Here is a 25125-nt window from a genome sequence, read left to right as displayed (position 1 = left end):
ATAGTCAGTAAATACTTGTTAATTGATTGATTGATGAAGGTGATTTCAATACTCAAACAATATTTTAATAGGCTGCCCAACTGTTTTGGAAAGTAGGATGGAATGGATGAGTGGGTGGAAAATTTCCAGTCTTATTGTGTCCCATCATGATACTTTTAGGTACAGTTGTAACAATGTAAGTATTTTTCAGTTAAACCTCAGAATGCCTAATATAGGTGGGTGGGGTAAACAATAGTCCTGCCTTCATTTAGGATTTGTTTACTTTATCTGCTATAGAATTGTTCCTTGGTCATATCTTATCTATGAATAATAAGAGCTCATATGTAAAAACAGCTCATTTATATATTTATGGCTTCAAAGTACCTTCCTTAAAACAACCCTCTAAGTTATGAGGATTATTAACCCCATTTTGCACATGAGATAGGAATATGATTTGCTCTGGGTCAAACAACTAGTGTTAGACTAGGGACTTGAACTCAGTTCTCATGACTCCAGGTCTCCTGTCTCTCATTGTAGAAGTGTACAAAGCATTTTCCCTCGGTTATCTCCTTTTGAGGCAGCGTGTCCCAGTGGAAAGGCCTTAGGATGTGAAATAAGAAGATATAGTTTCTAATCCTGGCTCTGTTACTGTTACTGTTACTGCCTATGTAACCTTGGCCAAGCCACTTCCCTTCTCTAGCCCTCAGCTCGTCTGCGAAATGAGGAGGGGCTAGGTTAAATGACCCTAAGGAAATCTGTGGTCCTATGGTCCTACCAACAGCCCTGTGAGAGAAACAGAGCAAGAATTATCACCATTTTTATAAAAAAGGAAAACAGGCTGAATGATCAGGAAATGAAACTCAAATCTTTTGATGCCAAATCAAGTGCACTTTACCATCTATTTTCTCAGAAGCTTACAAGGTAAATGATAAAAGTTCCAGTTGAGTGATTGTACCCCATACCATTGTCCACACAATGTACTTTGGGGAATCTCTGCTTAAATAATAGTTAGATTTCATGATATATCCCTTCTTCCCTTTTTCTCAACATTTAGCTGGTAAGAAAGGCTGCATTCCTGTGATATAAAGAACCCAGAGCAGATAACCAGGGCAAGGAGAGTCAGGTACACAGCCGAGGGTAGTGTATTTTTACCGTGTCTGTATAGCTCAAGCTCATCTGGAGCTGACTTGTCAGCTCCAGCTATATGTTAAGCAGGTAGGGTGTTGTCTTCTACTTCTTTTAGATTTGTTCCAAATATGTAGGAGTATCATGAGAAGTTACTGACCAGCGATACAAGATACTCTCTCAAAAGAACTTCAGCAAATTCTGTTTATAACAAGGGAAGTGTGATATATTGGAAAGAGTTCTGGACTTGATGCCTAGAGATTTGGGTTCTAGTCCCAGCTCCACTACTAACTAGCTATGTGACTTTGATGAAGTCATTTTCCTCCTCAAGGCCTTAGTTTACTTCTTTAGCTGTTAAATGAGGGGTTTGGGCTAGATGGTATCTTAGATCTCTTTCAGTTCCAAAATTCTGTGAACCTGTGTTCTAAGCATATAAGAGATTGTAACTAAAGTTATTTCTGCCTCTAACATTTATGTTCTGTGTTCTTGCATTCTATTTTCCAAAACCGTTTCAAACTATAATATTCTACACTTAAAGGGCTCCTCCAACTTTAACATTCTAACCCCTACATTCTAATATTCTATGTTTTAAAGTCCCTTCCAGCTTTATGATTCTCTGACTTTAAGTGGATAGAGACAAACCAAAACCTTAATCTCAGAGATCCTCCTAACCTAGAGTTTAAAGCAAATCAGTGTTTCCCTCAAAAACCAACTGTCCCTATTAAAGCCTATGAGTAATGCTTGAAGTGAATTTCCACTTAGGCATGTTTGTCTTATATCAAATGTGCATGTAGCTTGATTTAATTTGGTTCAAGATAAGAGATCAGTGTTGGTGTTGGCTAGATATGTCTGCAGTAGAAATGGCTAATTGCTTTTTTCATTATAGAAAGGAAGTGGAGCAATTTTGAATACTGTCAAAACCAAGGCTAACCCTGCTATGAAGACTGTCTATAAGTTTGTAAGTACTACTTTGGGACTTGGAAACAAGACCAATCTTCTTTTGACTTTGGGGGGCTCTCCAAGTGATAATATTTAAATATACATGATCCTTAATTGCAAAAGAGATTTCTCAAAGCTGCTATGCTAGTTCCTGAAGAATTAAGACCATTTGAAAATATGAAGCATTATTCTTTTATAAGCAACCTGTTGCTTTTGGGGTTTTCTTTTGCTTGTTTATTTTTTAAGGGAGGAATACTTATGGTTGATTTAAGACATAATCTTACAAAAGATAATTGAAAAAAATGGGGCCCCTTAGTTTAGATTTTAAAGCTAAACTTATGTAACAATTATAATATATAGCCCAAATAATGTATTTTCACAATAATATCACCTAATAATATTATTAATACATTTTGACCAGACCCCCACCATAAGGACATGGAAGCCTACTGTATCATTTGATCTTTTACCCAAAACATATTTCTCCTGAGGATCAGCCTGCTTCCTGTCCTGCTTAAAACATCATTTCTCTGGGACTTACTGGCTCCTATAACACTGACTATATTTTCCATGCAACCAATTAATAATATTGAAGTTGTAGAATATCTGCCTATAATTCATCCCACACTCCCACGAGGAAAGAGAAAAGAGATTGTCACAGTCGAGGCCAGATCCTAGTAAACCTTTTTCCACCTTTAATGTTTTGTTTTATTTTTTTTTCAAATGAAGAAGCTATTTTGCAAGGTATTGAAGGCTAATTGTGGAATCTAGCCTACTTCAAGTTTATTATAACACTGTAGGAACTGTGTTGTTTCAGAGCCTAGTATCCCTCAGCCAAATGGAAATAGGAGATTCACCCAGATTCATGATCTTCCCATCTTATCAGACTCAAATATTTCCCCTGCCAGTTGCTCTCTCTTGCTTGGTGATACCCACCTAATTTCATTCATCTTTTTGATGCCTAATGAATGGCTAAAATTGTGGTGATCTTAATGTGAGCCATGATTGTCAATTTTAACCATACCAAACTAAAAAAAATTGATACGAAGGCGAAAAGCTGGGCATCTCTGCAGATATAAATTTCTGGAAAACAACCCGATGACAGTGGTTGAGGTATCTGCTCCAGCCTGCCACCAATGACAGCCTGGGGTTGTCAGCCCTAACCTGGTGAAATTTCACTGGTATTCCAGTGAATCCTGTTGGTCCCCTGCTACAGGGAGCTGTCCCTGGGCAGCTGAGATAAATAATTAGAGCAAAAGAAGCTGAGCTTCAGTAGGGGGGAGGGGAGGGTGGATTATTAGTTGGGGGGGGGGTATTTTGTGCCATTGAACCATAGAAAACAAAATCTTTGCAGTGTCTTGAAGGGATTTTTTCCCTTAACCTTTGAGCTCTGTATTGTTTTTCTAACCATTATGTTTTCACCTGATCATCCCATTTTTCCCTTTCCCTGTTTCTAGTAATCAGAGAAGGTAGTTCACGATGGACCAAAATCAAGCAGTCGCTGCTGGAAACAGAAAGGGATTTTTAACTTAAATTAATTTTTCATGCAGGCAAAAGATCATGCAAAACTGGGAATAAAAGAGGTGAAAAACCGCTTGAAGCAAAAGGTACTTGAAGTTCTTATTCAAAATGTATAAGCCCCGCGTATGAAATGCTTAGCCACAAAAAGCATTATGTGATCAATAGAGAGCTGTTTGATACAGTGTTGTTAGCATACTTCAAAATGCATTACCAGCTGTCCCGGATTTTTCACACTGTTCTAAATATTCACAGACAAAAAACTGTCTTCAAATAACATTAAGACTTTGGCTTAAGCCTACAAAGGCAAGGAAGTTCAGAGTTCCTGCTGTCAGTCTGTCCCTGCCCTACTCCATGGTGTCTAGGTAACAAAGGGCAGGGGTCTGTGGAAATTGGCTTCTCTTACCTCTAGTAACTATGCTCTGTGGAACCCAGGTGCCTACTCGGACACTGTCCCAGTGACTCCTTGGGCAAAGTAACACTGGCATTCAGAGTATAGATATCATCAACACGTGTAACATCCAGAAACACACATGGTAGGTTTGGGGGAGCTTCCTCCCCAGAATGGCCCCACGATGGTGGATTAAATTAGAGAACGTTGCTTTTGTGTTGTTATGAGGAGTGAGAAGGAAGACAGAGGGGAAAGAGACTGAGTGTCTTCTTTCCCAGTGATAGAACTATATGAAAATAAAAGGATAACATGTTGTAACAATAAAATACTAGACTAGGAAACCTAGGTTCTAGTCCTAGCTCTTATTACTCCACCACTATATGCCCTGGGTTCAGCTTCCTGACTTGGTGCCTCGGTTCCCCAATCCCCTATGATGTATAAAATCTCTGAGATTTCTAAATGGTGCTTATTAGACTCCAGTGTGTCCTAACAGTAAAGAACACATCAGCTAGACTGTCTTACATTTGATGGTATGAACATGCATGCAAAGGGTACTTTAAAATTAGTTTAATTAAATTCCACAAACATTTACCAAAAATAAATAAATAAAGGGCAGCTGAGTAGCACCTTAGAAAGAGTGCTGGACCTGGAGTCAGAAAAACCTGAGTTCAAATCCTCACTTAGATATTTACTAGCTGTGTGACCCAGGACAAGTCAGTTAACCTTCTAGATCCTCAAATTTCTTCTTGCAAAATGAGAATGGTAATGGCACCTACCTCACAAGGTTTTTGTGAGGATCAAATGAGATAACATATGTAAAGCTCTTTGCAAACCTTAAAGCCCTTTATAAATGCTAGTTATTATTGTCATTTATTGATGTCTAATGGGCAGGGTATGTGGGAGGCATTAGGAAGGATACAAAGTTGAGATAAGATATGGTCCCTGCTTTCAGGGTGCTCATAGTCTGGCAATGAGATAAGACTCAACACGGCCCGAATGCCCAATAAGTACTACGAAGGTACTGTAGAGAAGGACAAGGTACTATGTGAAGTCTGAGGAGCATAGTCATCACTGACAAGGTTTCAGGGGAAGCTTCCTGGAGGAGTTCTTTGGTCTTTGGGTTCATCTTTAAAAGATGGGAGAAATTCGAGAGAAGGTAAGGTATTTCAGGCATAAAGAATAGTTTAAGCAAAACATGGAGGCAAGAATATGAGGGATGTGCTTGGACAACAGAGAGAGAGGTCGACATGATGAGATTGTCAGTTGTGCAGGGGAGAGGAATATGAGATAAATCTGGAAAAGTGCTCTACTACCAGATTATAGATGGCCTTGAATGTCAGGCAAAGGAGCTTGAACCTTATTTTGTGGACAGTAGGGAGCCACTGAAGATTTTTGAGCAGAGGAATGACATGACTTGAAAGATTTATCTAGTGATGATATGAAGGAAAGATACAGCGTTGACTCAGGATTGATGCTGTCATGCTGTTTAATAACCTTAGCCTATCTGATTTGGAAAATGCATTCACATAGGTAATTTTGAGGTTAAAGTGAAAGAAGAATGTTGGCTTTTTGAATCTGACTATACTTTGACCCCATTCCAAAGCAAGTTGTGTGTTCTTATTGCTGAATATAGGACCATTCAAACAGTCCTCATTTTGAAAACTTCTTTTTGGGCTGATTTATGAGAAGGCAGACATGCTGTCATAAAACACTGAACTTGGGGGTAAAAGACAAGTTGTACTCTGTAACCTTGAGAAAATTACTTTCATTTTCTGAGCCTCAGTTTCCTAATCTGCAAAATGGAGACAATATGCTGTGGACATCCTACGGTTATTATAAGGCTCAAATGAGAAAATATAATAAAAAGGACAATTTAAAAAGAATTTTTAAATGAGAAAATGCATGTGATGGTATTGTAACATACTGTAGAAATGTGAAAAATTTTACTGTTTCATGGCACATACATGGAATGGGTTTCATTCAATCAATCTCCACATCAGGCTTCAATTTTATTTAGGATCTCAGTTGTTTAAGATGGAAACCAGTTTAAAGTTTTAAGTCAAAAAGGCCTCTAATTACCTTGAAACAATCAAATAAATTGATTCCTTTTAATTGGAAGGTCAACTCTCTGACTGAAAGCTTTGCTTCAGTTGAAAATGAATTTTTAGCAGCCAGACTTATAATCTTGAAATTTAGAAACCAGGGATAAAAATGCAGAGACCCTTAAGCACAGCCTATCACCCTCTGTTAGAAATGGGGGAGGGGGTTTTGAAGGAAATGGAATATATCATTTGCTTGTTATTTTCAATCAGCCTACGTGCCGCTGCCCCCCCCCCCATCTTGGTCACCAGCAGTTGAATTTGATCACAGATGTAAAATAAGAATAAATTTCTTACTTCCAGCAATTTTTCCCTCCTCTCCAGCTAGCTCCTTGGCTGTCACTGGCATTATACTATTACCTAAAATCATTAAAGATATGTTGCTCTCCCTAGAAGATTTGCAGAATAAATACCACCAAGTGGAAAAAGCCCAAGGAAATTCTGATTGGCCATTGTATTAAAAAAAAAGCCAATAAAAGGTCTTCTAGCTATTCCTAAATGTACAAGAAGACCTTATAGATCCATCTTTAGCATTATTTCACATTCCTACTAATAGCCAGTATTGCTCATAGAGCTTTGTTGTTGTTGTTGTTGAGGGAAGGGTTAAAAATAGCTTGTTTAAAAAGCCTGGATCTCCCTGGATCCACCCCTCTCAAGCTCCTTTTGCAAACAATCCATTGAGTAGGGCCCCATTCCATTTCTTTCCCTCTTCCACTCCCCCCTCCAAGTTATTTCAAGATTCATTTGGGAAGATAATGTTCTAGAGAGAGTGTCAGTACGTTTCAGGCACTATAAATGGTGAAACCCGTTTCACTAACCATCGGACATTTTATAGAAATGTGTCTTGTCACCGTTGGACTGTTGACAGATCCATTAGTGTACCTTTTTCAATTTTCACTTCCCCTCCCTTGCTTTTACAGATTTTTGCGGACTTGATATTTTACAGTTTTTAGTAGCAGAGCTGTTTTGTAATTGAAACTCCGGCATTGTTCAGTGGGTACAGAATTTGGATCTTCTGCAGTGTTTTTCTACTCTCTTTCCTGGGCCAATTTAAGGCTTTGCTCTGCCTGACCTTATTCACTGCAGCTGAAAATATATTTTTTGCCTTTCTTTTTCCCTTTTGTATGGCAACATGTGGAGCCCAGGAAATGTCTAAGCTTACTATCCCCGTTCAGATTTCGTCACAGAATTAAAGCAGTTTCGAACTATTGTTCAGAACAATTCTTAACAGTCATATTCAAGAAACAATACAATTCTGATATATGGTGCAATTTCAAACAATTAAACCATTGTGAACAGCAATATTTTAATTGAGACATGGTTCTGAACAATGCTACCTTTCCAAACAATGTTGCAATTTCCAAACAGTGATAGTGTTTCGATCGGTGTAATGAACATGAACCATGATACAGTTCTGAACAGTGATACAAATCCAGACAATCATATAATTTTAAGATGCACCAAGCTGGAGATCTGCCTCCTGCCACTCTGCATAGCAATGATGACCTCTTCAATATAATCAAGAGCCCAGTTTGCCCTTTCTGGGCTCCAGCCTTGGGTTTGAATTGCAAATGTGAAATGCGAGGCTGACCTATTGAGAGGTCGTCATGGTGTATGGAAGGTCCGTCTTTAATAGGATAGTGGAGATTGAATGGAGGCCCAATTTCTGTCTGTATTTCAAAGCAACTGAAATGGAAGTTTTCAGAGGATCCCTGTGACTGATAGCAAATAATTGTTAACAGACACTGTGGCATGGCTTTATTTCACACCTCCTGTACTTCAACCCCAAACTAGTAATAAGGATGGGTGACTTATTTCTCTCCATCAGCGTAGCAAGATGGTTGAGTCCTTCTGTTACTTGGCCTCCTTTGAAGGCTAACTGCACAGAATTAAGAAAAAATGCCTGAAATACCTCCGTGACTTTCAGGAGGGAGAATTCAGCACCCCTGAATCACTGCCTAGCCTTACGTAGCACTGAGTGCATGGGCTTGCAGATTAAAACCAAATATATTCCCTATGTGCAGAGCTCCTGTGAGGTATCTGGTGTCACTGCCCTTCTGGCGCCCCATTTTTTTAATGTATTGCTGGTCCCCACAATTGCTGCCCCTCCCCCACAGATGGCTATTAAAATAGGTTCACATTAGACATCGTTTCTAGCCTGGAGTGTTCTTGAGATAGAATTTTTTTTTCAGTCTGGTAAAATTGACATAATTCAGTTTAATGAGCACAGATCACAGCCCTTTTGAAAGTTTCAACATAATAGTCCTCTTTCTAAAGTGCAAGCCAGGCATATCAATTGAGACTTGGATCCTGGATCCAGAGATGAGGGTTCAAGGCCCCACTCTGCCACCACCTGGCCATGTGGCTGAAAAGAGCATTGATAGGATGATAGATTTAGAGCTAGGAGAAATCTCAGAGGTCATCTAGTCCAACCCTCTCATTTTGTAGATGAGCAAACTGAATGACTAGCGCAAGAGCACACAGGTATTAAGTGGGGAAACCAGTATTCACATCTAGGTCCTCTGACTTCATTTCCTGCACACCATGTTAAGGAAGAGTTGAACTCTGATCAAAGGTTTTCCAGTGTTCATAATGTTTCTCAAGTTTCTTACCAATGTGAATTTTCCAAGGGAAATATTAGTGAATGTGGAATCACAAGACCTGAATTCACATCTCAGTTCTACTATTACATATGTGAATTTGACCAGTTAATTTCCTTCTCTGGGCCTCAGTTTCCTCATCTATAAAATGTAAGGGATAGGCTAGATGATCTCAACTTTCTTTTCTGTTTCTTGTAATCATCATCTCATAGTCCAGTGGTACTTTTATAGTTACAAAACCCTTCCCTTTACAACAGATCTGTGAGATAGATATGGGCAAAACTTATCCTCCCCTTTTGACTGTTGAGGAAATTTCAGGTCCAGAGAAGTTGTGACATTCCCAAAGTCACACAGCTAGTAAATATCAAAGCCAAAATGCAAACCCCATCTCCTAACCCCAAGTCCAGAGCTTTTTACATTATGACATGATCACTCTAAACCCCATGATCCTGGGAGCCAATGATCCAGACAGCCCCTACCTCATGGAGTTTACATTCTACTGCATATATATATATATTCACAGTTGAGTAAATATAGTATGCATATAAAATAAATAAAAGATGATTGAGTGACACTGGGATCCACCATTACCTGGTCTTGTGACTAAAAAAAAAAAAAGCATGAAATTAGGGGTCAGAAGAACTGGGTTCAAGGCTCTGTTCCACCCCTAACTAGCTGTGAGACCTTATTAGGCAAGCCACTTTCTTTCTTGGTGCCTCAGTCATACCATCTTTAAAATAGTGCTAAAATAGAACGCCTTCACAGCTAATCAAGCCATTGTAAAAATTAATGTGAAATCATAGTTCATGTAGCTTGGCTGTGCTAACACTTTTTGCCTGGAAAGCCCTAGAAAGCTGTGAATTTCCCTGGTACCTTTGGAAGCACTATGGAAGCAAATTCACAGTTTCCATTATCAAAGATTTTTGTTTCCAGTCCTTGAATTTGTCTCTGTATGCTGGAAGTGAGTTGGGGTCAGAGAGTGATCTTTGATTCTGTGGGAGAGTTTACATCATGTGTGTGTGTGTGTGTGTGTGTGTGTGTGTGTGTGTGTGTGTGTAAGCTGTAGGTATGTACCGTATAGAATAACTGTGTTCACGCCTTGTCACACAGCTGTCAGTTCCTCTTCTCTAAATGCATTAAAAATCTTGTTCTGGCTCAATCAAGGAAATTCCAACATTGCTCTCAATTGGGGAATATCAATATTCATTTCCTAATTTGCATTTCTTCTCTTCAAGCACCTTGGTTGTAGATGTGTTAGGGTAGCAAAAGAAAGGGCTTCTCAATGCAGGCGAGAGGAGAGGGGGAGAGGAATGAAGCCACCCATGAGAAATCTGGGTCAGAGATGCTGAGGGGGTTCCCTGACTGCTCTGGATTATGAAGCTTTCTCTTGCATTGTAGATAACAAACCTGGAGCCAAAAATATTTTCCCTTTGAAGCCTGGCTCTAGCACTCAGGTGTGGGTAATGCAAAGCCCCAAGTATGGGACTTCTTCCCAACTAAGTGCCTACTATGTAGCAGCCACTGTAGTGAGTATTGAGAATACAAATACAGAAATGAGACAGCCCCTGTCCTCATGGAATTTTATTCTACTACAGATATACAATATGTTCATGGATAAGTCAACATAGTATGCATGTAAAATAAGTAAAAGATGATTGGGAGATACTAGTAACTGGAGGAATCAGGAAAGGTCTTTTGGAGGTGGCACTTTAACTGAGCTTTGAATGGAGTTATGGGTTCCACAAGATAAAGGTAAGAAGAGAGAGAGAGAATTATAGATACAGGGAACAGCCCATGCTGTGTGTGGCAGGTTTGGGAGATGGAATGCTAATACAGGGAATAGTGAGAAGGCCAGTACTTGTCCAGAACATCGAGTAAATGATGAGGAGTAATGGAAAATCAACCTGGAAAGATAGGCTTGAGCAAGATGGCAAAGGGCTTTAAATGACAGAGGAATTTGTACTTAACTGTCACAAGAAGAAGGAGCCACTCAAGTGTCTTGAGGAAGGAAGTGATGGTCAGATGTGTGCTTTAGGAATATCTGTGTGGCAGCTGGACCAATTAGGAGGCAATAATCCAGGCAAGAAGGGCTGTCTTTCCTCTTACTATTGAGGACACTAACTTTGTCCCAGTGTCCCGTGCTCACACACTCCCTTTCACCCCGTGTTCATTCTGTAGCCAGATCTTGTCATTTCTGTCTTCACAGCATCTCTCATATCTGTCCCCTTCTCTACACACAAACACACACACACACACACACACACACACACACACACACACACACACACACAGCCACCACCCTTACACCTGCCCTCATCCTCTCTCGTGTGGACTATTACATTAACCTCCTAACCAGTCTTCCTGTCTCTCATCTCTCCCCATCCTCCACTTGGCTGCCAAAGTGATTTTTCTAAGGTATAGCTCTGATAATCTCAATCCCTACTGTGTAAGCGAGCTCCAGTGGCTCCCAATTACTTCTAGGATCAAATACAAAAGCTTCTGTTTGACATGGAAAGCCTTTCACAGCCTAGACCCTTCCTACTTCTCCAGGCTTCTTAGTCTTTCCTATGCCTCATGCACTCTACAATCCAGATACACTGTCTTACTTTCTGTTTCTCACATTCAACCTTCTCTACCCCAGCTGCATGCCTGGAATATTCTCCCTCCTCACATCTGCCTCATTAACTTCCCTGGCTTCCTTCAAGACTCAAGTCAGATAGCACCTTCTACTTCCAGGAGGCCTCTCTTGATTCTCCCTCTCTCCCCTACTGCCCAACCCTGCTAATGTCTTCTCTCTGAAATTACCTCCCATCTGCTCTGTGTGTGTGTGTGTGTGTGTGTGTGTGTGTGTCTTGTATTTACATAGTTATTTACATGCTGTCTCTCCTATTAGAATGTGAACTCCTTGAGGGCAGGAATAGTATTTTTGCCTTTCTTCTTACCTTTAGTGCTTAATATGGTGCCTGCCGCCTAGTGATCACTTAATGATTGATTGACTGAACTAAGATTTGGATATGTATGAGTGGGAAGAAGGTGGCAGATAAAAGAGATTTTAAGGAGGTAGATCAAGAGACTTGGTGATTAATTCTGTGTGTGGAGTGAGTAAGAGTGAAGGACCAAGGAGAGGAGGTTGAGGTTACCTGTGTGACTAGGACAAGGTGCTGCCCTCAATAGAAATAATATTAGACAGAGGAGTGGTTTTAGGGGAAAGCCAATGAGTTCTGCTTTTGACACATTGAGTTTGAAATATCTGTTGAACATCCTGGTGTTTTTGTCTAGTGGGCAAGTGGAGATGTAGGTCTGGAACTCCTAAGAGGATATAGATTTGGGAGACATCTGCACAAAGGTTGTAGTTGAATTCATGGGAACTAATGAGACCAATGAGAGAGAACAGAGAGAGTGTTGCATGAGAGCTGTATTATGTTTTTATCACTTCTACTAGATTGTCAGCTCCACTGGGGGCAAGGATTCTGTCATTGTCTTTATGTCACCCACATATTCTAGCACAGGACCTCATACAGAAAACATGTGGCAGAACTATGAAATTACAAATAACCTTAGAACATAAAATAGAAAATGTTTGGTTTTGGCTTCATATCCCCAGAGATCAAGCTTGTTCTTGGCACGTATTAGGCACTTAATAAATATTTTTAGCTGAGTTTAATTAGACCTGGAAGGGACCTTAGAACATCCACTGTTAGAACATAAAACATAAAATATCAGCTGGAAAAAAAACCTTAGAATATTACATTAGAACATTGAGTGTTAGAGTTGGAGAAGACATTAGGACATAGACTATCAGTGCTATAAGAGGTCTTATATTGAGAGACCCAGCCTTGGAGTCAGAACGACCTCTGATCAAGGCCTGTCAGCCCCTGGCAACTCTCCAAAACTATAAGTTACTGATGAAATCACTAGGAAAAAATCTTAGAACGTAGAAAACTATGAAGCTGTGGACATTAAACCTAACAAGACCTTAAAATATAAGGTGTTAGTTATGGGATGTTAGAGCTGAAAGGCCATTCTTTCTATTGCCAACATTCCATGTTCCCTTCCAGCTCTGTCGTTTCATGTTCTGTGTTCTTACATTCTGCATTCTAAAGTCCCTGGCGGCAGAGTGAATAGAGTATTAGGCCCAGAATCAGGAATGCCTGAGTTCAGCTAGCTATGTAACTCTGGGCAGTTTGCCTCAATTTTCTCAACTGTAAAAGAAGATAATAATAGCACCTACTTCACAGAGTTGTTGTGAGTATCAAATGAGATAATATTTTTTAAGCGCTTAGCACAATGCCTGGCACTTGTAGTAGCTTATTCCCTTCCCTTTACCTTCACCACCTTCCGTTTTTGGTGTTTTACAATTTTATGATTCATTTTTTATGGTCATCTTCTTATATATTTCTCTTTTCAAGAATACATTATCCCATATATAGTACCCTACACTGTTAATTACTTTTTTATTCAAAAAATTCACCTGGTCCACTCACAAAAATTGTTTTTTCTAGATCATTTTAACTAATTACATTGCTTCTTTTGCTTACCATTTTGCTTACCATTACTACTACACATACACATTCATACACACACGTTCTCAGTCCTCTATTCCTTCCTGGGAAGCATTGCATGTCACCATCTGGATCTGGAAAAAGGTCTCTTGTTCTCTGGAGCAGACAGAGCCCATCCACCTCTTTGTTTTATTTGACCTAAGTACTTTAGGTCAGCTTGTGTCCAAAAACCTTGTCTCATTATTATACCTTACCAAGACTGAAACTGAAGGGGCCATGTCAGGGGTTATATGATCAAAGCTGGGTCTTTTAGTGGCCAACCTTCAGTCACCCTTGCAAAGCTATATGTCATTCTCTCACTATTGTTACCAAATGCTGCAGAGGTACATAAAGTTTAGGTTTTCAATTCAGCAGCTTCTATTCCCAAGGAGAAGTTGCAGTTCAGTTCAGTAAATGTTTATTGAGTACTTGCTATGAGAAAGGCTCAATACTCAGCTCCCAGCTAGGGAGAAAATACATGTACATTAATAAACATAATATAAAATAGATATAAATAGTTGGAAAGAGCCTTCAAACATCAAATATTAGAATATGCAACATAGAATAGTTGAATTGATGGGATCCTAGAATACAGATTATCAGAATTTAAAAAGGACATTAGAGATCATCTAGGGCAGGGGTGGAGAACCTGTGGCCTCGAGGCCCTCAAGTGCAGCCCTTTGTTCTGTGAAGTCTGGATTTAAAGGGCCACACTTGAAGACCTAGAGGGCCACAGGTGACCTCAAGGCTGCAGGTTCCCCACCCCTAATCTAGGGCAACTCCCTCACTTTATGGATGGATAGAGGCTCAGATAGGAGAAATGACTTGCCCAACACCCCTTAGTGGCAGAGCTGAGAAAACTCAAGTTTCCTGATTTCCAGTAGTTTTCCACTTACCATGAAGCCTCCCATCTTCCTGCATTTTATGTATTTAGTCCAGTGTATACCAAAGCATCACTGACCTTTTTCTACCTCACAGGATATTGCTGAAAATGGCTGTAGCCCAGCCACGGAAGATCCCTTGCCAAAGGCTGCTCCTTCACCATTGGCTGAAACAAAGGATTCCAAAGTCCGAGAAGACAGGAGGCCCATCACCGTGCACTTTGGGCAGGTATGCATAGAGCCCTTGCTTTATAATTCTTTCAAAATGGGATATTCAGAAATATTAGCTAGCCTATCTACAGTTCAGCTTGATTTTCAGAATTTTTTTATGACGGTTTTTTCTAGTGAAAGCTGTTCTCAACTTCTAATATTCAAAAGTATTTTTCTGTTTCAAAATCTTGCTAAAGAAATTCCCAGAATTTGGAAGCAAAGCATCATGGCCATGGCAGTCAACTCTTTTGACTCTTATATGAACTCATTAAATCCGACAGCTTCTGCTGTCACTACCTGAGAGAGAACCAGCTCATTAGAACCTTTTAGCATGGCAGGCTCCTTCTCTGTATCGCCAAGTAAAAGGCAGCAAACCTTGGCTTTAAGAAAATCAATTTGGTTGTTCTTTGTTAATATACTCCCAGAAAATCCATATCAGAAGTAATTCTCTACAGGGTAAACACCTGTGTTCTGATGCAGGCAATCCAGAAGTATTTTCATCTATTACAAGTGTTGGGAAAACTGTCTGTATGTTAAATGTTTTTCCAAAGTTAAACCTGGTACCACGATATAAAAAATTAACTTCTCTTTGTCAGTTTCTCACTATGATCACACATTTGTGCAAAGAAGTAATCTTGTCTGTTCTTCATTAGTTCCTTTGATTGAATTAGATATTTTGTCTCTGAAATTCTTTTCAGAGCAAATGTAAAACGATTCCTTTGATAAAGTGGAGTGTTGATAAACCAAAGTCTTCTAAGGGTACTATTGACAAAGAGAATAGGGAATAGAGTAAGACACAAACCCAACAGCATGTGGCTACAACCAACACTGTGTCAGAAGAATGTTACTAATATGTTACCAATATTTATATATGGGTTTCTTGTCCTCTGTTAGACTGAGCTCCATGAAATAGGAACTGGGACCTCACTAACCTGTGTATATACCTCCCCTGACTACCCAGCCACCACCACCCATTGCCTAGCAGAATAGGTACATACTAAATTTGCTGAACAAATAACCAGCCACATCGAAACAAACCGTGATACTCTGGTCTACTGCCAGAGATAGGCTGGAGATGGTCATCAAAGAGACCTCGGAGTGAATTCCAGCAGTTTTAGTATTCACCCCTCTCCCCTTCCACCTAACCCAGCATTAGCTTGTTTCCCTCAGCAATGCAGTTTCTTAAATGTGCATAAAAATGACTCTTACTCGAATAAACTGTCCCCCTCACACATATACACATTCTAAGTTTATTTTTTCATTAGGATTTTGACGAACATCAACAAAATGAACATTTCCCTGTATAAAGAATACAAAAAGAGTATGTGAAATCTTGAGTCTCTATTATGTGCAACTCAGAGGCTTTTTGTAATGTATGTGAAATTTAATACAGGAATACCAAAACTACTGTCCTTGTCTTTGTCCCCTTCTGAACTTCTTTCTGTTTTCTTCTGAATATTTTTTTAAAATGTTTCATTGATGTTCTTTCTTTTTCTTTGCACCACTGTAACTACCTCCTACACCCTCCCCTACCCCTGCGCTATAATTCTCACAAATGACAGATAAGTATAATCAAGAATAACAAATCCATATACTGGCCATGTCTGAAAATGTAGCTTATTCTGTTCCTCCATTCTGGTACCTCTCTATCGAGGGGTGAAATGCATGACTGAGTCATCATCACACCTCTGGAGTCATGATTGATCATTGCATTCATCAGAATCATTAAGTCTTTCTAAGTTGTTTTAAAAATTATTCTACTAGTTCTACTCATTTCACTCTACATCAGCTCATACAAGTTCTCCCTGCTATTTCTGTACCTGTCTCTTTCATCATTTCTTATGGCACAATAATATTCTATTACATCCCTGTATCATAATTTGTTCAACCACTACCCAATTGATGGGTACCCCTTTTTTGTTTATAATTGTCTTTTCTCTCTTTCTTTAATCTGTTTGGGCTGTATGCCTAGTAGTGGTTTTTCTGGGTCAAAGGAGTGATTTTTTTGAGTATAGTTCCAAATTGTTTGTCAGAATGAAATGATTGGACCAATTCACTGCTCCACCAGCAATGTATTAGTGTGACTTTCTTACAGTCCCTCTTTGCAATTGTCCTTTCTCTTTTCTTTTCTTTTCTTTTCTTTTTTTTGTCATCTTTGTCAGTCTGATTGGAGTAATGGGGAGCTCAGAGTTGTTTTGATTTGCATTTCTGTTACTATCAAATATTTGGAGCATTTTTTCATATGGCTACTGCCTTTCTTCTTTTGAACTCTATTCATTTCCTCTGACCAGTTATCTATTACGGAATGGCTCTTGTTCTCATATATCTGTATCTATTCTCTACATATCCTTGATAACAGATCTTTATCCAGCAAATTTGCTGCAAAAAATTTTTTCCCAGTTAACTATTTTCATTCTGATTCTAACTTCATTGATTTTGTGCAAAAACTTTTCAATTTTATATAATCAAAATTGTTCATTTTATCTCCAGCAATCATCTCCATACACATACTTTCACTGAAGGACCTACTTTGAGAGAACAAAACACCAAAGTTAAATGGAATAAGCAAGCATATATGCAAGGTTTTCTTGGGGGGGGGGTTCCCTCAATGCAATGTTCTTAAGGGCAAAATAAAACCAAAATGATCTTAAAGCCAAGCTTGCTAAATCATAATCACAAATTAACCCTAAGATCAAAAGCTGGAAAAGATCTTAGAAATCATCTAGGCCAACACCATTTTACAGATGAGAAAACTGAGGCTCAAATGAGTTAAATGACACCTAAATATAGACTGTGTTAGAGCTGGAATTTGATTTCAAGTTGTCTGATTCCAAATCCATTGCTTCTTCTATTATAGTACCACACAGAAATAATTTTGAAGGCAGTTTCACTAAATTATTTCATTTAATGAAGTAGCCTTGAAGATATTATCATTTCAGTTTTATTTCAGCTTTTAAACACTTAAGAATCTTACAGTAAAAAAAATCTTTCATTTGCCATAGGTCATTAGTTCAAGTGGCAAGTTTGGAGATAGATTTTTCTTATTCATCTAATGCTTCATTTGAAATAGTCACATGCCTTATCTTTAGGGGTTTTTTTGTTTTTACTTTTTTTTCTTTAAAACTTAAAAAGGGGATGCATTTACTACCAAAAAAAAAGATTTGGTTAAAAATCACTCCAAAATGACATTGTTTCTACTTCCCCATACCCTCCTACCTCTGAAAGATCCTTCCTCTCCCCCCTCACCCCATCCCTCTGGACATCAGCTCAAAGTTGGAACAAACCTGAGTAACTATCACTACCATTGCTAACAATAGAAGCTTTGGCCACATAGTGTATCCAGGATGGCAGCCCCAGGCAGGGAAAGGGTGGTGTGGGGGAGGGGGGACTCTTTCCCCAGTAGCCTTTGTCCCTCTTTCTGTACACATATGCACTCCTCCTGGGCAGATGACATTTTCGAAAATATGACAAAGGAGTTGAAAAACTTCCTAATGTTAAATGTAAAGAAATTGTTTTTCTGTTTCAATGAGAATAAGGAGCTATTTTAATGCCCTTTTCCAATAAATGGAGAATAAATGTGTGTGTTTCTGTATGCACATAAATGTAAATAGCATGTGTCTGGGTGTGCATGTGCCCCTATATGTGTGGATAGATAGATGTCTGGATATATAGATAAATAGATAGATAGAGTAGATAGGAGGGGGAGGGGAAGTCGAATAAACAATTAAAAAGCCACCCCAAACTGTTGAAATAAGAGCTATTTATGCTTTCACAGGTCTGTAAACTAGGGAGGATAAAAGTGTTTTTTTTCCTGTCTGTGACTGGCTTCAAGTGTCTGCCAGCATTATGCAAGTGTACTGGGGGAAGGCAGAAATTTTTAAAATGCATGCATGTGGATGAGGGTCAAGCCCCAAGTATCAGTAATGCAGTGGGCTCCCCTGTACAGCTGCAGCGCCTGAGCCTACCCACAGCAACGAGATGCCTTAATTGAGACATGCTGTCAAAGTGACAAACACATTTGCATACAGTCTATTTATTTTCACCAGGGAAGGTCTACAGTCTGCCGTCGGTTGAACATTCTTAATCAGTTTGCTGTAAGTGAGCCGGCAGCTAGCTGTCCTGTGCTGGGAGCTTTTCTTCATTACATGACAGATTAGCTAAAGGGGGGATGGTCTAGAGAAGGCATTAAACCCCTTCATTTTAACTCTTTGTGGCTTACCCTACTGCACGTTAGCTTCTGGCCCTCTCCAGTCTGCTCACAGTTGTGACAGTCTTCATTATTCAGCCATTTCTTAAATACACAGTATCATGGTAAATTATTCTGAAGCACCCATGTAGTACAGGCAGGGCCACGGAGCTCAGAAACATCAAGGTTTCAGATTCTGTGATTCTAAAAATGCTTGTGTTTTCCTGAGAGTTTTAATTATATTCCTGTGTGCACAGTAAGTAAGAAAAAAGGATGTGATTTCATTCATTCAGGAAACATTTATGAAGCTCTTGTTATATGCAATGAGTGTCCTATGCTCAGAGAAGGGAAGGATTCAAAGATAAATAAAACATTGCCCCATCATCAAGGAATTTTTATTCTAGTGAAGGAGATGAGATTTGGACACAAATAAAAAAAAAAGATTATAATATGATGTGGGCTTATAAGAGGAGCACAGAGTGTTACATGATCCGATGAGGGAGAGATCACTTTAAGCTAGAGGAATCCAGGTAGGCTTCAGAGAGGTGGCAGCATTGGAGCTGGGTCTTGAAGGTTCTGTGCAGGCCGTGGTGGGGGTGGAGAATTTGGGACAAAGGGAATAAATTTGCATAAGCAAAAGCAATAGAGGTGGGGAAATGCAGGATGTGTTAGGGGGACTAGATAATGAGATCCAAAATCTCATCTTCAGCTCTAATACTTTATGGACCACCATTCAATATTTTGAGGTCTCTTGTAGCTCTAATATTCTTATTCAGACATTCTAAGGTTCCTTCTAGCTCTGATAGTTTGTGCTCTATGTTCTTTTATCTCTGATGATAGTTGAGGAAACTGTAATCCAAAGAAGAGGAAATTACTTGCCCAAGGTCATACATAGAGTTAGTAGCAGAGTAATTTGCTATGTTCAAATCTCTTCCCATCCATCATGAGTAAATCAGATTGGCCGTGGAAACCCTGAATATGGGTTTCAGATTCTGGTCTAGATTAATACTGTTGAGGATGTGGGCCTTAGTTAGGAATTTTACTTGCTATTACCAGTCCTGCTCTTAGGAGGCAGAAAACAGAGAAATAAAGAATCATATCAAGGATCATGGGAAATGGCCCCAGGGTCCTTTCTGCTTTTCATTCTCCCTTAACTGATTGATCTGTGGATAAATGAATTTCTTGCTTTCCACCCTGCTGGATTCCAAAGGGCTTGTGTTGAAAGGTACCTCTTTTTTCCCCAAACTAAATGAACATTCTTTAAGCTATTTAGTGTAAAGTTCCAGAATTGAAATAACGCACCAGCAGAGTAAGTTGGAGCCAAAGCCAAAGGTTCCAGTGGTTCCCAGAGACTTAGGACAACAGTTGGTTTGAATACTTCCCAGTTGCAAACTCCATTGGAAGAGGAGTTTCTTCATTTTTGTATAGACTTAACACTCTGCCATTAGATGCAAAAAAAAAAAAAAAAAAAAGTCATCCGGGCTCTTATTGGTGGTTGTTTCAGCCAGCTACCAAGAAAGTCCCTTTCTAACCTTTTCCCATTTAAAACTGAGGAAGCCAAAGGTTCATGTGTAGTGTACAGACCAGTGAACTAGGAGTAAAGAAGTCCGGGTCCTAGTCCTCCACCCTGCTGTAGCTCACTGTGTGGCCTTGACCAAATTATAATCCTTCTCTGGACTTCTCTTTCCTCACTTGTAAAAGGAGGAGGTTGAACTAAAAGATTTTGAGGTCCTTTCTACCTCTAAGATTCTTTATTCTAAAGTCCTTTTTAGTCTGTGTTCTAAGATCTTTTCTAACTCTAGCATCCTGTGTTCTAATATTGTTTGTTCTAAAAATCTCCAGCTCTGAAATTTAGTAATTCTGTGAAGCCTTATAAAATTACTGGATCTTAGTGATTTGAGCGGAGGACACTTTGCAGCAAGGAGGAGAAAGTACAAACTTGGAGCCGGGAAGCCTGTGTTCATATCTCTGCTCCAGCATTTCCTAGCTGTGTAGCTGTAAGCAAGTGATTTAGCCTCCCTTTCTTCATCTATAAAATGGGGGCAGTAATACTCATACTAATAGCTCTCAGAATTATTATGAAGAAAGCACTTTATAAAAAAGAAAACTTTAAAATTACTAGTTCATTTCATCAAGTGTAAAATACCCTACTAGTTTTGTCACCAGGTTTGTATTTCTTTTTGCTTAATTGGAGGGAAAAAAATAACAAATTAGCCCTCTAATGGAAGAATTTCTAGTCCTCAGTGGTCATAAATCTGAATTTTTGTCCCCCTACCAGAAACAGCTTTGTAATTATAGGAATTACACTCAAATCTCATTTTCCCTTAGGTACATTTTTATTACTAGATGAGAAACTGATTTTCAAACAGAAGATCAGTGATAAGGAAACAATGTGGTACATTTGGAAAGAGCTCTGGATTTGAAGTCAGAAGACGTAGGTTCAAACCTAACTCTGATTGCTGCCTTTGTGACCTTGGGCAAATCTCTTAACATCTCTGGGCCTCCATTTTTCATTGATAAAATAAAAACACTGGATAGATCTTGATAACTTCTAAGGTACCATCCAGCTCTAATTCTGCAGCTCTTTTCCTGCTTTTGTGTGTTGTTGTCATTGCCCCCTGGGAGTCAGTGTGGTATAGTAGAAAGGACTGACCTTTACTAGCTTGTGACTATGGGTAAGTCACTTCATCTGAGTCTCAGTGTCCTCATATATAAACTGGGGACAGTAGTACTTACAATTGCTACCTCACACAACTGTAAAGAGATAAAAGCAGAAGTCATTATTACTCTTTGTGAAGGTCAAGTCGATGGGCCGTGGTTGGCAATTCTGTTGTCTAGTCACATTGTCCATTAGATAGTTTTCTGATAGAAGTATAAGTTAACAATCAAAGGAGCTTGCCTCTAAACATAGCCTTAGATTTAGAGGGAAAAAGAAACTGCCAATAGAAGAAGAGAAATGAGATTCAGGAACTTCACAAGTGCTGAGTTGAAAATTCAAGAGGTTTTGATTAAGGATTCAGTGTTTGCTGAATGTGTTTTGTTATCTTTGTAGATATCTTTTGTCTGTTTTCATTGAAGTGAAGAAACCTAAATATCCTAGCCAACGATAATTGAAATCAGAAATATCTTCCCGATACTGTGTTTGGTAGACCTTATTTGAAATGTTCTTAGCCAAAGGAGACTCAAGAATCAATTAGCAATTGCTTTGAAATCCAAACCACTTATTCTCCATTCTGCATGGATTGAAGATAGCAATGGAAGACTATATTGAAGCTGACCACAGACTCTTAATATATAGAATGATAGAGCTGAACAAGATATTAGAATATAAATTGTTATAACATAGAACATAATGTCCAGTCTGAGAAGGGCCTTCAAGTGGCCTGATGTGTGGCAAGCATGCCAGACTGGGAATCATTGAAGCCGAATTTGAACTTCGACTGACATACTTCTGTGACTCTAAGCAAGTCACTTGGCTTCTCTGAAGCTCAGTTTCAATCTCAAAAGATGTAGGTAATCATATTTTGTACTACCTACTTTATAAGGAACAAATTCCATAACATGTCGTATTGCACTGTATAAACTTTAAATGGAATTAAAGACAAGTTATTAGAACCCAGAAAACCAAATTGTTAGAATTAGAACATATATTATATGTTAGAGCTAGAAGAGGCTCTAGAGGTCATTTTGTTCAATGTCCTCATTTTACAGGTGAAGAAACTAAAGCTCAGAGGGAGGCTTGACTTGCCCATGGTCCCACACTGAGTTAGTAGTGGCCAAGGTGAGGACTTGAACCCATATTTGCTGACTCCTGATAAGAGCAGAAGGGCTTGTCTCCCACCCCACCATACTGCCTCTTTGTCTGAGACAAAGCCAGAAGCAGAATGGCCCCCCTCCTGGCTGATAGCACTCTATGAAAATGAGTTTCTTTCTGCCCAGTCCTTGAAGTATTCTGTGAGTGAAGGTGTTAATTACACATTTCATCTACTTTGCAGTAATTTCAAACAAGATTGATATTTATCTCGTGACAGGCACTTCTAGAGTATCCAGATTTAGGGAGCCCTATAATTTTGTGTTGGGAGTTAATGGATATAAGGAAGTTTTATATCCATAAAGCATTATGTAAATATGAGGAATTATGATAACAAGCCGTCAGTTTCTGTTGCTCTTAGGCACTTCTCAGACTCAATGTGGTTTAGTGGGAAGAGCACGGGACTTAGGATCAAAAGATCTGAGTTGCTTACCCTAACCTGCCTGCACTGCCTCTATATCTGTTATCCCCATTTTACAGATGAGAAAATGGAGGCTTGCAGTCTTTACAAGTCAAAATAGGAAGGAAGAGACAAGCAGACAGAGACAGAAACATCTTAGAACAGAGATTGTTAGATCTAGAAGTGTTTCATCCCACACATTCCTTACACAGATTGTAAGGGAGTATCATTGCCAAGACACTGACCTAAGTCTGTCAAACCAAACGCAGTTCTACCTCCCAAGTAATGGTGTCTACTGCAAGAAATGTGATTGCTTCCTCCCTCCCTCCCTCCCTCCCCTTCAGTGAGAGGCACACTGTTGTGGGAGGAGTCCTGGCCTTCAAGACCACAGACTTGGTTTGAATCCCAACAATGCTACTTTTTAACTGATCTCTGATACTCAATTGCCATTTCTGTAAAGTAGGAATAATAGTTGTGCTACTAACCTCATGGAGTTGTTGAGAGGAGAGTGTTTCTGAACACTTAAAGTGTTAGGTGAGTTTTTATTGCTGTGTTCACTTTTGGGATGAGAAAACTGAGACTTGAAAGGACAGTAGGATGCTAGGATTTAAAACTGGCGGGGGGAACTGAGAGAGAATCTTGTCCAACCACCTCATTTTACAGATGAGAAGGCTAAGATCTAAAGAGGGGAAGCAATTCACCCAGGATTATACAGAAGGACTTAGAATCTGAGCTTCTGATTCCAACTCCAGGGCTCTTTGCCCCAGAGTCCCCTGAAGTGGTCTTCCCAAGGGCACACAGCTAATAAGAGACAAAGCCAGGAAGCCAACCCAGGTCTGTTGCAAGCTTAGGATTCTTTCCTCATGGCCACACTGGCCCCCCAGCCCCCGGCTAATCATCTTTCCTTCCATTCTCGTACGGACAGACTGGATCTTTCCTCTTCTCTCTCCTGTGGTCTCCCATCTGTTTTCCTCATGAGTCTAAAATGTGGCAGCCCTGGGGAAAGGCAGGCTTTGGAGCTGCAGTAGCTTCCAGTGATGATTTTGGAAGGGCTGGCACACAGAAGTTCATAGAAACCTTAAGGAACAACAAGCTTGGTGATGACCGACCCTGAATTTAGATTTGTTCTTTTTATTCATCATTGTCAGAAGGTCAGCTCTGTGAAAATGGTGACTAGAGTAGTTTGAAGGCTGCACCCAAGCACTTTGAACTTCACCTACCTGCAAAGGGAATTCAGAGCAGGAAGGCAGATTCAGTGAGACAAGAGGATTCTGATTCACTGCATCAAGGGAGATCCAGCAGAGTTTGTCTCAGGACAAGTGGGAAAGACCTTAAAATGGTGAAAGCAAATTACAAGCCACACAATTCTCCCAAAGCCACAGAATCTCAGAAGGAGCCTCAGGAGCCGTCCAATCCAACTTCTTCCTAAACACAAATCTCCTTTATAAAATCCTCAGCAAGTGGATTCTACTTGGAGACCTCCAGTGCTGGGGAACTCACTACCTCAGAAGGCAGCCACCTCATATTTTGGGACACCTCTGATTTTTAGGAAGTTTATAGAATGTCAGATTTGGAAGGGACCTTAGGATTCATCTTATCTGACCCTTACCTGAAGCATGAATCCATTCTAGTATGTCTTGAACACCTCCAGTAGTGAGGGGCTCCTAGAGTAACCTTTTCTACTTTTGGAAAGCACTAATTGTTAGAAAAATTGTTTCTTATATTGAGGTTAAATGTGACTGTCTGCAACTATACCTTCCTGTTGGCCGTAGCTCCTACTTCCACCATCTGGAACCAAGCTGAATAAGTCTAATTGCTGTCCTAATAATAATAGCTGACATTCAGATAGCACTTGAAAGTTTGCAAAGTCCTCTCTCATTGAGACCTGGCTCCTTCCTGATGACCCAGCTTCCCTTTCCAACACTGGTTGCACTTTCGCTCCTACCCCACCACTCACTGGTCACGGTGGGAGATCACTCCTTGGATACTCCTTGCTCCCCACTACCACTTCCAAGGTGACCCTCTACCACCATCACTCAGGAGCCTCTTCTCTTCTGACGTTCACTCAGTCCATATCTACCACCCAATCACAATTCTAGTAGCTTTTCTCCACTGACCTCCAGGATACTCTTCTTTCCTCTGTCAGTTTAGTGCCTGGCTCATAGACTTCCTTTCTTCTCCAACTCCTGTGCTTGCACGTATTATGGGACTTCAGCCTACATGCTGATACTCCCTCAGATAGCTCCCAGTTCCTTACCTTACTCATTTCACATGATCTACTCTCCCACTTGCCTTAGCTACACACAGAAGCCATCCCCTTGATCTTACCATCACCCACAAATGCTCCATTTCCATGTTCATGAACTCTGAAATTCCCCTATGACAATCTATTATCATTTCTCTCTCTCTCTCTCTCTCTCTCTCTCTCTCTCTCTCTCTCTCTCT

The 25125-nt window shown here is 39.7% G+C and overlaps 1 protein-coding gene across 4 annotated transcripts in view; it reads left to right on the top strand.

Annotated features, from left to right (window-relative positions):
* LOC114047022 (DENN domain-containing protein 1A-like) overlaps positions 1-25125 on the top strand; it is a 702955-nt gene that overhangs the window by 599962 nt on the left and 77868 nt on the right. For all 4 annotated transcript variants that reach the window (XM_027867675.1, XM_027867672.1, XM_027867674.1 and 1 more), the window contains 3 exons: positions 1991-2062; positions 3594-3650; positions 14171-14302. In XM_027867675.1, the coding sequence (XP_027723476.1) occupies positions 1991-2062; positions 3594-3650; positions 14171-14302 (261 nt within the window). The remainder of the gene's footprint in view (positions 1-1990; positions 2063-3593; positions 3651-14170; positions 14303-25125) is intronic.

Source organism: Vombatus ursinus, unplaced genomic scaffold (assembly GCF_900497805.2).
Source record: "Vombatus ursinus unplaced genomic scaffold, bare-nosed wombat genome assembly UNPS02014786.1, whole genome shotgun sequence".
Taxonomy (NCBI): Eukaryota; Metazoa; Chordata; class Mammalia; order Diprotodontia; family Vombatidae; genus Vombatus; species Vombatus ursinus.
Note: the sequence above shows the minus strand (reverse complement) of the source record. Positions and strands in the feature narration are given on the sequence as shown.